Raw genomic sequence first — 15,511 nt, 5'->3', positions numbered from 1 at the left:
ATATACTCAACATCGTTTTATTATACATCTTGATTACACAACTTTTAACACTGTATCACTCCGTTATATGTATGATAAGACCTTCCTGTGTTAAACTTCAACGAGGCCTATCTCTTTACATTCGACCTATTTACGGGTCATCTTCAGAACTGGTCGTTGTTGGTCTTGGCGCCTCTCAACACACAACTCAACTTCAGAACACACACACTCTTTGACTCTACACTATACCACACGAACGCACTCTCACAGGAAACAGAACAAGAGGCGCCAAGACCAACAACGACCAGTTCTGAAGATGACCCATAAATAGGTCGAAACATGTAAACGAGGTACGTTGAAGTTTAACTCATATTCCGAATTGTTTTATTACTAGGAATTGAAATTTCTCTATAGGGTGTTAATTTATTCCCTTTTTGTACAAAGTTAAATTTCTTTATATATTCTAGATAAATCTCACTAGTTTTTTTTCGACTTAATATGTTCAGAATATAAATTCCTGGAATCGGCTGTTTTCTATATTATGTCGTTCATTTGAAGTGTGTTTACATGACGTTATCACATTTTCATAAAAGTATTACCTGTCTAGTTCCGTAACATTGGCTATAGACCTGAACCGGTATCGCAAGGTAGAAAGTTGTAATAAATATTGTTTTATGTAAAACATTTTGACATCAGAAGCAATATATCATTTTGGAATAATTGCGTGACTTTCTTACAACGTTTATTTTCTACTTTTATACATGCAGAATGATAAAGAAATATGGTCTGCGTTTTAGGAATTACTTCTATAGATAATTTTGAACAAAACATTTCCTGTGGACGGGGATCCAATTATCATTCATCATCATCATCCATAGCGCTACAGCCCGGATCGGGCCACGGCTTCCTTAAGAATTCTTCTCCATCGGTCTCGATCTTTAGCCACCGTCCACCAGTTCTTCATTCCAAGCCTCTTAATGTCATCCATAACACAGTCTATCCATCGTAGCTTTGGCCTTCCAACTCTTCTTCCTCCAGCAATCCCATGTTCCATCACCTACCTAGGTATTTCACATTCATCCATTCACTTAACATGCCCTGCCCATCTCAGACGAGCAATCTTAATGGATGTTATTATATCGGGAGACTCATAAAGCTGGTATAATTCGTTGTTATATCTTATTCTCCAAGTTTCACCATCCCTTACAGGTCCAAAAATCCTTCGCAATATCTTCCTTTCGAATGCGGCCAATCTAAATTTATCCCTTTCGCTAAGAGGCCACGTCTCTGATGCATAGGTCAACACTGGTTTTATTAGGGTCTTATATAGTCTACATTTTGTGCCACGAGATAGCAATCTTGATTTAACTTGTTTTTGCAGCCCATAATAACACCTATTGGCGCTTTGTATTCTTCTACTTACTTCCTGTGAGATATCATTGTTACTATTAACTAGTGATCCAAGATATACAAAGCTCTGGACTGTCTCAAATTTGGCATCATCAATCTCAATGTACTTAGAAGTTTTATTATTATTTTTGTTATTGACTGCCATGTATTTTGTTTTGTTTCCATTAATTTTTAATCACATATTTCCAGCTGCATCTCTTAGATTTCTGAAGGTTTTCATTAGATCTCTTTCTGACCTCGCTATTATGTCAGTATCATCCGCAAAGGCTAATATTTGTACAGACTTATAAAAGATGGTACCTCTTGTTTGTATTTTTGCTTCCCGCACTATCTTTTCTAATGATATATTAAACAATAGGCATGCAAGAGAATCACCTTGTCTGAGTCCATCCTTGGTAGTAAACTTATTAGAGAGGTTCCAATTATCATTAATTCTTTATTAATTTGTATAAAATTCCATACGTCATATTGTGATATATCAACTCTGTTTATATCAGCTGTCGATGAGTAGGCCAAATATCAGCATTTCGTAATCTTACTTTGGAAAATGTCCCTATAAAGTCCAGATGACGAACCGAGCTTGGAATTCGAGTGTGCAAGTCTCCTTTGGTATAAAAATGTCTGTAACTAGCCACCTCTTTCCATTTTATTTCCTGATGTCATCTCCTTGTATCATGTTTATAAGGCTTATAAGTGTATTTCTAAACAGGCGACCAGACGAAACGAGTATTGACTGTTGTTGTAATTGGACAATAATTTGTGTTGTCCTTATAGTCCTCTCCAGTGTACGAATGTACGGGTGCGAATTAAAATTTGGAGCGACTCTAAGCGACAATTTCGCACGACTGTCCACAAGTAGTATTTATACAGAGGCTTTTGTTTGCTGCACTACAGTGTTGCCAACTCAGAATTCCATTTACCGCTACACAATCTTAAAAAACCGCTAAACTGTAGTTGAAAAACTCCAGATTTTTCTTAACACATCACTTCCAAATTTGAAATACAAACTACAGTAAGCAGTTTTAGGAACTGGATAATTTTATAAAAAATTTAGACTGAATTATGGAAAGTATGTATCACTTTGTAGGCTGTGTGGTCTATGCAAACTCGTATGGACAAATAAATCTGGATATTTTGCATTCAATATCACCTTACACCATTTACATCGGGCTTTTAAAATATCACCGGCAACTTCTTCCACCCAATCCTTCAATACATTACTGTAGGTTTTTTTTTTCACAACTTCAAACTTTAGTACGTATGAAGTTTTAAGCGGCATATTTCTTCAAAATTGACTGAAGTAGGTCAAGAATATACTGGACACTTCGGAAACAATCACATTCACAATCACACCAGTCGGTTAGAAATCTGATTTCACACTGAGCTGGAGACGTGCCTGCCAACAGTGAGTTTGGTTTAAAGTTTTAAGTATGTCTGTGTTACATAAACTATAATGCGGAATGATAAATTAAATAATATATCATATATTTTTGTCCGCAAGTACATATAAAAACAATTATATCTTTACAGAAAAAAACTTAAAAGTATCGTCTCCTTCTGCCGGAATCGTCAAAATCGCCAAATAAATAGCTAGCTGCTGACGGTAAAATTCTGTAGCTGACCATAGTCTTGAAAACACCAGATTTAGCTAAAAAAAAAAAAACCGCTGACTTGGCAACACTGGCTGCACATGCGTTTCAAAAGCGGAAGTCAATACTTTTCGCATTATATTATTCATTCACGTAAATAGCAGTGATGTTTAATTGGAATTATATTACCACTAAAAACAAAGCATTGTTGAGAATAAGTCACGATTTGTGCAACGAAATGGTATTTCTCTTACGAAGTTTTTCCTGAAGTTAGAAATAATTAATAAATTCAGGCTAATAGAGATGTAATTTAGTTGCAAATGTAAAATCAGACGGAAGGTAGCCTGTAATTGTTGAAGACACATGTGGTTTGTGACGCTCTTAGTTATGTAATTGCAACTTTTTAAACTTTATGCTCGACCATGCCGAAATGTAGTAATTATACACCTGGTAGCAGTCCTTTATTGCATGTCATTAAAGTACACCTACTCATTAAAGTACAGGTGTTCAGCCAATGACAAGTCAGTTTTGTACCGTTATAAAACCGCAAGTATCGATTATTCTCGGATATGCAATCGAAAGAGAATTAGCGAGAAGTCACGGAGGCTGGAAATCCAATACTGTCGCAGAAGGTTATGTTCTGTTACTATAATAATTAGCGTTAATTGTAAATAATATTCAAATAAATTCAATTTGTCATCTCGTTTTTCAATGTCGAATTCAATAATCAAGGTTATACCAAGTTTAACGGGATTACATCAAGGTCAATGACATTATTGTTCCTTGGAAAAAAATCAATACTTTCGCGTCTGCGCACATCTGACAATTCACGACCTAGAACAAGGTCACTTCCGATCTTGTCAGATACAAATAACATGTATACATCTGAATAATTTCAAGTTAGAAATGTGGTAGAGCATAAAAAGTCGTATGAAACTCGCCTATAATGGTAATTAAGATGCTCGTATGATAATTATTATACTCGCTTGCGCTCGTTTCATAAACATCCATACTCGCTTCTTAATTACTATCATTATAGGCTCGTTGCATAATGTACTATTACACCATATTTAAGCAACAATACCAGAGGAAACAAGCCGTTGCTAAGAAGTTCGTTGATGAGGTTATTGTAGTAGTCGATTCCTTTCTGATTGATATAGTTGGGCAGCCCTGTAGGCATGATACGGGCCCAGGATATAGAGAATCGGTAGAACTGCATCTGCAAGAAAACAATCCGTATTAGCCTTCACATGAAGTAATTCAAATTTCATTAAGAGATATTCAAATTGCTTAAGACAATGTCGCCATTTAAGAACGCGGGATTGGACATATAAAATTTATATGTAAATTATTTAAAACATGACAGTATTTTATGTAGTTTGCTTGCTTCTTTGGTGCTGTGTTCGGATAATCATATTTCGGAACCAAACCCGAAGGTCCACCTCATGAAAAAAACACATCATAAATTAGTTTTGTTAGTAAACGTCATAAATCAGACAAATCCTTTTCCTTAAACCTTATCGCACACTTGTACTTTATTACCTGACATTTTTTAGTTTACAGTGACATTTACATCGTTTCGTTGCATACAAATTACACTATTAGTGACTTACCTGTACCTTATTTATAGCCTTTTATATACATTGTCTACAGTATTTCACTTTTGACTAGTGAATGGATATCTAGCCTGAAAATGACAGCAAATTTAGCAGCTGTTCGTTCCGTTCCCGGCAGATCTCTCGACGGTACCCGGTGCAGACATGGCTGCCCGGAGATTGAAACTTTAGCACACGTCTTGGGATTCTGTGAACAGGGATTGCTCTTGAGGAACTCTAGACATCATCTTATAAGATCCAAAATTGCTGCCGCATTAAGAAATAAGGGCTGGATAGTAGAAGAAGAAATCTCCTGTCTAGCTGAAAATGGGTCAACGAGACGAGTAGATATTTTAGCGTACAATGCTGACACTAAACAGGGCATCATTGTGGACCCCACGATACGTTTTGAAGTAGAATGTCATCAGTCAGCCGAGGTCCACCTTGAGAAGAAATCGATCTATGAGCCTACAGTCAACTATTTCAAGCTGAAATATGCCTTAATCCACGTTGAGGTATTCGGCTTGCTCATAGGTGCTCGAGGGACTATACCAGCTTTTTTCGAAGAATTTCGACGGCAGTTTGCTGTGCCAACATCTCTGAGGGAAGACATTGTGATGACTGTGTTTAAAAAATCCTGCCAAATCCCAATTAATTACATTAATAGAAATTGTAATTTTTCAAGCCCTTTTCTTTGTTTCCCTTCTTTAACATTTAATATCTATGTTTACATATGTATATTTATTTTTTTGAGGATATACTGAGTCCGTAAGGGCTACCCTCAATGGGGGGCAGTTCAATATTATTATTATTATTATTATTATTATTATTATTATTATTATTATTATTATTATATCATCATCTTGCTCAGGATAGGGCTGTCTAAAAGCCATTTCTAAGTAATAATAATAATAATAATAATAATAATTATAATAATGATAATGATTTATTTAACCTGGCAGAGTTAAGGCCATACGGCCTTCTCTAACACTCAACCAGGGGTAAAACTGCGTTACAAAAAACACTACAAATTTATAAAGTACACTACAATTTTACACACAAAACTGAATAAGATAATAATAATAAAATGTAACAACAAATAAGTAGAAATCAGACATAACATATAACATACAGAAAGAAAGAAAAAAAGGATAATAAAATGTGAACAGCAGGTCAAAATAAATGAGACATAAAAAGTATAAAAAATAAAACAATTATTGATAATAATAATAATAATAATAATAATTATTATTATTATTATTATTAATATTTAAAAATTAGAATAGTGATAATAATAATGATAATAATAACAATAATAACAGTAATAATAATGATAAAAAATAAGAATAGTAATAATAATATTAATGATAATAATAATAATAATAATAATAATAATAATAATAATAATAATAATAATAATAATAATAATAATAATAATTATGGTAAGTAGTAATAAGGTGGTGCAGTACAAAGCATACAATGAATACAATATTTTTAGGTACACACAGTAAGGAAAATTATGATTATGTATAGCTCAACTTACCACATTATAGATATACCATTATCGGGAAATATGAAAACAAAAATATAAAATAAGTTAAATATCACTAGAACATAAAAAAATGTGAATACGTGGAAATATGCAATACAACACTTGTCATAACAGTAAGTTAGTTTGGCAACTCGTCATAAGATAATTTTCTAACTTGGATTTGAAAGATTTCAATGTTCGGCAGCCCTTGACTTCAGGCGGCAGAGAGTTCCAGTGACGAGAGGTAGCAACAGTGAAAGATGAGGAATACAGAGATGATGTGTGAAGTGGAATTTCTAGCGTGTTATCGCGTTGTGATCGAGTATTAATATTATGATAGCGAGAGAGAGTATGAAAACGAGCGAATAAATAATAGGGGGATGAAGTGTGTATAATTCGATATAAGAGAGAAAGTGAGTGCAGATTTCTCCTCTCATGTAACCTAAGCCATGATAACTTCTCGAAAGAAGGTGAGATATGATCATAGTATCGAACATTACAAATGAAGCGGACGCACGCGTTATGAACACGCTGTAGTTTCTGGGCGGAATCAATCCTGAGATCACTGAACAAAACGTCGCAATAATCGAAGTAAGTAACTTTATATACCATCATTTAAAGCAAGCGTTGTTAGCAGGGACACACTTGTCCCATCATGGACGGATTTTAGGTTGGTTGTTGCTTGCCTATATTTACGTCACGGAGACCATGGGTTCGAAGATACTGCATTGTGACAGGAAAGGGGAACCTGTTTGTGCTGCGCCGGAGAACGAAAGTACGTTTGATTTGTTTAGGATTCGAACCTATGCTTCTCTTTGCCGCTGCCTTCTTGTTTTGCATTGTAGTGGCTTATCTACAGTTCCTACAGCACTATTGGTGCTGTTATCATTTAATGGCAAGATGGTTGTGATTGTGTAAACATAATACAATGCAGTCAGACAAGAGTCTAAACTGAATGCAATTGCAACTGCGTTTAGAAGCGAGTATTTTAGTGTCGAGGGCGACTACATAAGCTGTAAAGTATGCAACACGGAACTAAAATGTTCGTAAAGATTTGGAAAAACATTGTGAAACGGAAAAGAATAGTGAAGGTTTGCCGTTATCTCATCCGCACGGTTGTCGTATGTGCTGTAAATAATGTTGTAAACATGTAACTAATGAAGGCATATGCTATGCCAGTGATGTCAAAGCAAGCGCATTTTTCTGACCTTGACGTCGTGCGCGGGCATCAAGCGCTAGGTATGCTAGGAGGAATAAGCAGCCTGTTGGATTAAGAAAACAGTGGTGCACAAACTTCAAACGGAACGTGAAATTTTATGTCGTTATTTTATATGGCTTCTTTCTGTTTGTTATTTTCTATATTGCCTGTAAAACAAAGTACTAACACCTATTTCTTAGCCTAATATTGCAGTTGTGTTTTAAACGTTAATAACATAATAAAGAGTAAAGAAGGAATATTCACACAAATTCCATAATAACTACAACTATACTGTACTAAGTGAATTAAACACATCATTCATAAAGAAAGTGTTATCCCAAAAAAGACGCTGAATATGACATAAGTTGAAATTGATATTGATGGTATCTTTAGCCTTATAAAAATAATAATCAAAACAATACTATAGTACAAAGCAAAGTATTGGATGTGCTTGAAACGTGCGTGATAAATCCGAATTATCATGTGACAAATTAGAAATATATGAGATATTTTTAAGATATTACATTAAAGTAGGATTGGCTCCATTTTTTAGGTTAGCCAGATATTAACAACCCATCATAGTGGTGCCTCATTTTCTCTTACCATTGTTCTGGAACATGTGCATTAAGTTCTTACGAAACGTTGCAGATATGAAATAAATGATTGGTGTAAAATACGAAACTTTGGTTTTTTTTGATAATGTAGGCTATGTTCAAATTATAACATATGGAATATAACTGTAAATCATTTTCCTGAAAAAAAAAAATACAACTGCATATTTTGTATTTATTGTTGTCTTTAAATTGCAAAGTATTACATCACTCCTTTTTTTAATTTTCTGATAATTTCTCAAAAATACGTATTCCTCAATCACTTATTTTCTCTGATTACTGAAATAATTTCCATTTTTTTGTTCATCACGTAAGGGTATTACAGAAAATGTTAGTATTTTTACAGCTTTTATTAATTTCAAAACAAATATCGTAACTGCATTTCATACAAGAAACAAAATATCTTTTATCAATTCACATATGCAGTAGTAACAAATATACCAACATAAACGCCTGTACTGAAAAATTTACCTGCTTCTAAATAGAATCTCTATTCAATTCAATTCAATTTATTTGGCCATTAGACTTCGTCAGAATACATTGAAAAAAAATATATAAATACATTTAAAAAAAACATTAATAACAGAAACAGTAAAATTTAAATAATACAATGAAAACATGAAATAATTTGAAACTTTTAAATTGAAGAAAACTAACTAAATTGCAATTAAACTTATTTATTAAAATACAATTTCATACAAATTTGTGTTGAAAAACTCAGCAACAGAATAAAAAGGATTATTTAATAACCAATTGTAAAATCTAGTTTTTAAAGCTATTGATTGGTAATTTATAATATTGACTGGGGAGCTTATTATATAATTTCATCCCCATAATTAAAAAGTTTGTGTTGCTCTTGTGGAATCTACAATATGGAATATTAATTTGTTCACTATTTCTAATTTCATGATCATGTATATTGGCCACTAATGAGTAATTGTCGATATTTTGTCGAGTGTAAAGTACTAGATCATATATATACAAATTTATGATTGTTAAAATCCGTGATTGTCTGAAAAGTAGCCGACAATGTTCCAGATAGTTTGATTTACATAAAATTCTAATGGCCTTCTTTTGTAAAATCAACACGCTTCCAATTTTGGTTCCATTTCCCTAGAAATTTAGGGCATATCGAATTATCGACTGAAAGAAAGAAAAGTAGGCGCATCTTAAATAATTTTGAGAAACGCAAGTAGTTAATTTCTTTAGTAAATATAAAACTCTTGATAGCTTTGTGCATATGCATTCGATGTGCTTATCCCATGTTAAACTGGAGTCTATAAAAAGTCCCAGAAATTTTGTGTAGTTGAGTCTGTTGTCCTTATTTATTAGATATTAGATATTGACATTAATGCACTCGGCGATTAATTTGGTGAAGTAAATTTGACCCTATTGTGAAAAATCTAATTAAATCTGTGCAAGTGACGTCATAACATAGACCTATGCAGAGTGTCTCAGGAGAAATGTAAAATAATTCAGGATAATGTAGTTTGGATTAATCTAAATCGATTTAACGTCATATAGGCTGCCTTCGTCCAAAATGTAACAGTTGGGAAGATATTGATGGGAGAACTTTTAAATGGAAATAGGCATTATGGACGTATTTCTACGTTTTAGAACAGACTTGGGCATCAGTAGTACATGTCGAACGGAGTCGAACGCAAGGACGTGATCTCCCTCCCTCCACACCCCTAGCTGGGATACCTGTCCGACCGGTTGAAGTAGGCCTACTGGCGGACAGCGGTGGATTTCACTAAAAAAGGAAGCTCCTGAAGTGAAAAAGTCCAAAAATATTATTTCCACAAAGAATGGGAAAATGAATTCTTTTGTTGCGAAGAAGGGGAAAGCGTTAGGCGCTTATTATGCTACAAAATTTTACTAGCACGTTGAGCGACATTATGAAAACATTTGGAACATTTTTTTTATTTTATTTTTTATAATAATAGTAGTCCACACGTGTGGAGTAACGGTTAGCGCGTCTGGCCGCGAAACCCCAAGTGCAAGTGCACAAATATGGCTGGTTTAGATGTATATAAGCTTAAAAAACTTTTCAAAGTAAAATATTCACATCTTTGGAGTTTTGTTATGAAAATTGCTTCTATGTTTGGCTCATCCTTTATTTGTGAACATTTTTTTTCTCAGTTGGCCATTGTAAAATCCAAATCAAGATCACTCATTTCAGACGAAAATTTATTCTATCAGCTCACAATGGCAATGTCTGACATAACTCCAAATTCTGAAACACTTGCTGATTTACGTGACGAAGAAGAATAAACGAATTGACGTAAATTGACAAAAAAAAACAACAAAGAACTACAGTAAGAAGTTTAAAAAATAGCCTAATTGTAATGTGCTTGATATTTTGTTAAGAATCTATTTTTCCTTAGTTTCTTAATTTTGTTTTCAAAGGATGCAAATTATTGACTGATGCCCTTTCAAAACAAATAGGTTCAGATTATGGCATTACTTTTTAACTGTTGTGGAATTGTACGTTTTATATCATTTTATGAGGATTTTACAGTAATTGTTTAAATTAGAAATACAGTTATGTTTCAGATTTTTGTAAAATAGTTTGTACTTGTTTTGGAAAATTTCTTTCCTTTCATTGTCATTACTTACTTACTTACTTACAAATGGCTTTTAAGGAACCCGAAGGTTCATTGCCGCCCTCACATAAGCCCGCCAGCGGTCCCTATCCTGTGCAAGATTAATCCAGTCTCTATCATCACACCCCACCTCCCTCAAATCCATTTTAATATTATCCTCCCATCTACGTCTCGGCCTCCCTAAAGGTCTTTTTCCCTCCGGTCTCCCAACTAACACTCTATATGCATTTCTGGATTCGCCCATAATGCTACATGCCCTGCCCATCTCAAACGTCTGGATTTAATGTTCCTAATTATGTCAGGTGAAGAATACAATGCGTGCAGTTCTGTGTTGTGTAACTTTCTCCATTCTCCTGTAACTTCATCCCGCTTAGCCCCAAATATTTTCCTTAGCACCTTATTCTCAAACACCCTGAACCTATGTTCCTCTCTCAGAGTGAGAGTCCAAGTTTCACAACCATACAGAACAACCGGTAATATAACTGTTTTATAAATTCTAACTTTCAGATTTTTTGACAGCAGACTGGATGATAAGAGCTTCTCAACCGAATAATAACACGCATTTCCCATATTTATTCTGCGTTTAATTTCCTCCCGAGTGTCATTTATATTTGTTACTGTTGCTCCAAGCTATTTGAATTTTTCCACCTCTTCGTAATATTCTGGTCACGAGACATAACCATATACTTTGTCTTTTCGGGATTTACTTCCAAACCGATCGCTCTACTTGCTTCAAGTAAAATTTCCGTGTTTTCCCTAATCGTTTGTGTATTTTCTCCTAACATATTCACGTCATCCGCATAGACAAGCAGCTGATGTAACCCGTTCAATTCCAAACCCTGCCTGTTATCCTGGACTTTCCTAATGGCATATTCTAGAGCGAAGTTAAAAAGTAAAGGTGATAGTGCATCTCCCTCTTTCATTGTCATTATTCATAAAAATAACATTTGTAGAAAACTGTGTATCTTCTTGTCCTGCGTAATTACTTAACGTTTCGTGTTTCAATACTTCACGCGATCCACATGATACATGATGATACATGATTGAAAATACTGCATCTTTTGTTGTTCCATAAGTGTAGTTTATAATTAAGTACAAACTGAATAGGAAAATAAAATAGACCCTACATCTTGATTACACAACTTTTAACACTGTATCACTTCGGAATAAGTATGATAAGACTTTCCTATGTTAAACTTCAACGTACCTCGTTTACATGTTTCGACCTATTTATGGGCCATCTTCTGAAGATGATCCATAAATAGGTCGAAACAGGTAAACGAAGTACGTTGAAGTTTAACACAGGAAAGTCTTATCATACATATTCCAAAATAAAATAATTACACAAGACAAATTACTAAGGTTTTCCTTCTTATGACTTCCATGAATTGTAGATTCTTATCGGCTACCGATACCGCTTCTCTTTCCGACCTCATTGAAACGCTTGGTAGTTTGCCAGTTTCAAATAACATCCGGTAAACACGGGAAAACACACAGCTAGAGGAACCCTTCAATTGGGAAAACGTCGTCTGTATTCCTCTACAACAGCCAATGCAGTGCCATCACAAAATCCATAAACAAAAACCATGTCTGCACATTCACTATGCTAATGGACGAATTAAATATCAAGTGAGTGTGTGTCCAGTTGTGTGTGTTGCGCTGGTGTTGTGGTGCTCAGATGCTGCCTTGTGCCAAAGATCTAGCGTAACACTTCAAGTATAGTACACGGAACCGCAAGACGTTCCAGTATTTCTCCCCAACTGTTAGACTTCGGACATAGGTATTTCAGGTTACATCGATGAAGGTTAACCCAAACTACATTATCCTGAAGTATTTTACATTCCTCCTCAGAGACTTTGCATATTCGGTGAAAATGTATAAAATGAATGATATATGAACATGAAACCACAATTTAAGTCACACAGAGTTAGTGTGCACTCAACGTTGGTTCCTTGACGGTTGTCAGCCCACTTTGAGGTCTGTGGATATACTGGGTGTTCATTTCAAAGTGTGTCATGACGTCACTGTTGTTGGGTCACCGATTTGAAGCGAGTTTCAGTTTATATGTTAGAGAAGTTGCCTATTATTTAAGGCGTTCTTCAATCTGAACTTGAGAACGTGTACGGTATAACTTGAACGTCGTAGCGACAGATGGCGGTCTGTACGGTCTGTGTGCTACCATAACCTCTTTCGAACTGTTTTGCGCCGGCAAGTCGTACGCAGGGTATTTGTTATCATCGGTTGCGTACGGTAACATTCCACAACACAAATCAAATGCTCCGTGTCCATGTTGACCGTCGAAGTTAATGTCAACAAATACGTAAGTAATCGTCTTAAACCTCTCCCCATATCCCGACAGTACGTATTTCCAAACAGTTCACATTCCTGCCACTACCGGCGTTATCGTACGTATCGGCACGTACTCTTCAGAATGAACGCCGTACTTGCTAGCCAACTTCTCTGCCTCTTAGATTATACACCTGAGCTGCGGAAGTGTAGGAAGATTGAATTCTCTAGGCTCATCAGCTAGCCACATGACGGCATACAGCGAGCCAAGACATATTTTGAACTGAACAACCAGTAGAGGGAAAAATTGAATCGGTGTCTGGTAGAGTTTCCGGGTAGCTCAGTTGGTAGAGCGTTGGTACGTTAAACCAAAGGTCCCGGGTTCGATACCTGGCCCCGGAACAATTTTTCCCTCGAAATTATTCGATATATGAACATTATTGCTACGTCGTACTTTTCCAGTTTCAGTATTTTCTGAGGTGAGAATGATATTTGTAAAGAGTAAATAAATAATTTTAAAATAACGACTGGAAAAAATTGGAGAGATCATTAGAGAACATTTTCCAGTTTTATTCTTGTTAATGTCATTTAACACCAATCCCAGTACTAGGAACAGAGAAAGAACACGTGGACGATTACATCTACCTAGGGCAGACTGTCTCAATTAACCAAGGGATGGAGAAAGAAATACAAAGGAGAATAACACAATCCTGGAAAGCCTTCTGGGCGCTAAAGTTTATACTCCTCGACAGGCCATAAACCGCGGACTCACACTAGAGGCTCTTAACTCCTGTGTATTCCCGGTGCTAACATACGGATGCCAAACCTGGGCCCTCACAGAGAGGCAAAAGACGAACATCGAAATATGCCAAAGGAAAATGGGAGAAGAAGATAGTTGGCGTTTCACTGAAAGACAAGGTCTCCAACACGGCACTGCAGACAATTACAGCTTCTGAGAACATCACAGAAAAAGCCCTCATAACGAAGTGGAAGTGGGGTGGTCATGTAGCAAGGCAGCAACCAGGCAGATGGGCGCGAGAAACCCCTATGTGGGACCCGCACATAGGAAGGAGGACACAAGGCAGATGGGCAGATACATTCAAGCAGCAGCTAGGAGGGAACTGGTCAACCATCGTCCGCAATAGGAACGAATGGAGACAGTGAACAAACTCATCTATACTAATAATAAATCTGTAGCCGAAATTTTTCTGGTAATTTTCCATTTTCCAAAAATAATTGGTCCTTACATATATAATTAACCACCCTGAAACCGAAAATAGCATGTTTTAAATTTTTGTCTGTCTGTCTGTATGTTTGTTACCTTTTCACGCGATAATGGCTGAACCGATTTATATGAAAATTGGAATATAAATTAAGTTCGTTGTAACTTAGATTTTAGGCTATATGGCATTCAAAATACTTTATTTAAAAGGGGGGTTATAAGGGGGCCTGAATTAAATAAATCGAAATATCTCGGTTATTAATGATTTTTGTGAAACATGTTACATAACAAAAGTTTCTTTAAAATGATTTCCGATAAGTTTTATTCTTTACAAAATTTTGATAGGACTGATATTTAATGAGATAAATGAGTTTGAAATTAAAATAACGCCATCTAAGACGGTGCAATGAATTAAGAACAAATAACTTCGTCTATAAGGGGCCTTGGACAACAACAATCGAAACAGGGGCCTTGGACAACAACAATCGAAACAGGGGCCTTGGACAACAACAATCGAAACAGGGGCCTTGGACAACAACAATCGAAACAGGGGCCTTGGACAACAACAATCGAAACAGGGGCCTTGGACATTAACAATCGAAAACTATTAAACATAGCCTACAGAGAATGTTTCTGTATGAAGTAATATCAGAAGTTAAATTAACCGATTTGTATAATTAATTATTATTTCACCATTGGGAAGTGTAGTTTCTCTAGATGGACATAATGCTATAATGTTATTACAGTAACGTCTGAGTAAATCGAGGACAGGTAAGATTAAAATAGCTTCTTATGCACAGAAAACTTGATAGGCTATTTTGTACATTCGTTTTCTGTATTTCTTAAAATAATATTTATGTACACTCATTTTAATCTCAGAGAATTAACGAACAACGAGAGTGTACATTGATTTAGTATGCAGTAATAGTATGTTAGCTTAGCAATCCATTTTTTTATAATTCAAATTTTGACTATACTCAATTGAATCGTGTTAAAATACATAAAATATATATGCAATAATTGCAATTAAAAAAAATGGGTAATGAGCGAAGCAGATTATCTTGCGCTGTTGTAAAAGTTGTTCCCTGGATCAAACGTCCTATTTTAATTATGTAATTACTTTATATTTATTTCTATAACAGGTGCAGCGGAGCGCACGGGTACAGCTAGTATAGAACTAAAATTTTACAAAATCTAGTGTATCTCACATAGTGAATGTGAATGTAAATATTGTTCACGTGAGATAGCTCATCATGTGAACCACACCAACCGAGCTTCCCCTCCTGTAGGAGGCCCTAGCCCTTAATGGGACACAGTGGCTTCATTCATTCATTCATTCATTCATTCATTCATTCATTCATTCATTCTTAATGTCATTTACATTTATCGGAAATTAGACTTCAATCTCCTTCGTCAGAATTCAACGATTTGGACGCTGTGCTTTGTCAAAATAAAATAGACATAGAGTAATGCTATGTTTTTAA

At 35.2% G+C, this 15,511-nt stretch overlaps 1 protein-coding gene across 1 annotated transcript in view; it reads right to left on the bottom strand.

Moving 5' to 3' along the window:
* The window catches only part of LOC138699421 (myrosinase 1-like), a 63,197-nt gene that overhangs the window by 33,403 nt on the left and 14,283 nt on the right, over window positions 1-15,511 (bottom strand). The window contains exon 3 of the mRNA XM_069825282.1: window positions 4,063-4,197. Coding sequence (XP_069681383.1) covers window positions 4,063-4,197 — 135 coding nt within the window. The remainder of the gene's footprint in view (window positions 1-4,062; window positions 4,198-15,511) is intronic.

This window comes from Periplaneta americana, chromosome 5, assembly GCF_040183065.1.
Source record: "Periplaneta americana isolate PAMFEO1 chromosome 5, P.americana_PAMFEO1_priV1, whole genome shotgun sequence".
Lineage (NCBI taxonomy): Eukaryota > Metazoa > Arthropoda > Insecta > Blattodea > Blattidae > Periplaneta > Periplaneta americana.
Note: the sequence above shows the minus strand (reverse complement) of the source record. Positions and strands in the feature narration are given on the sequence as shown.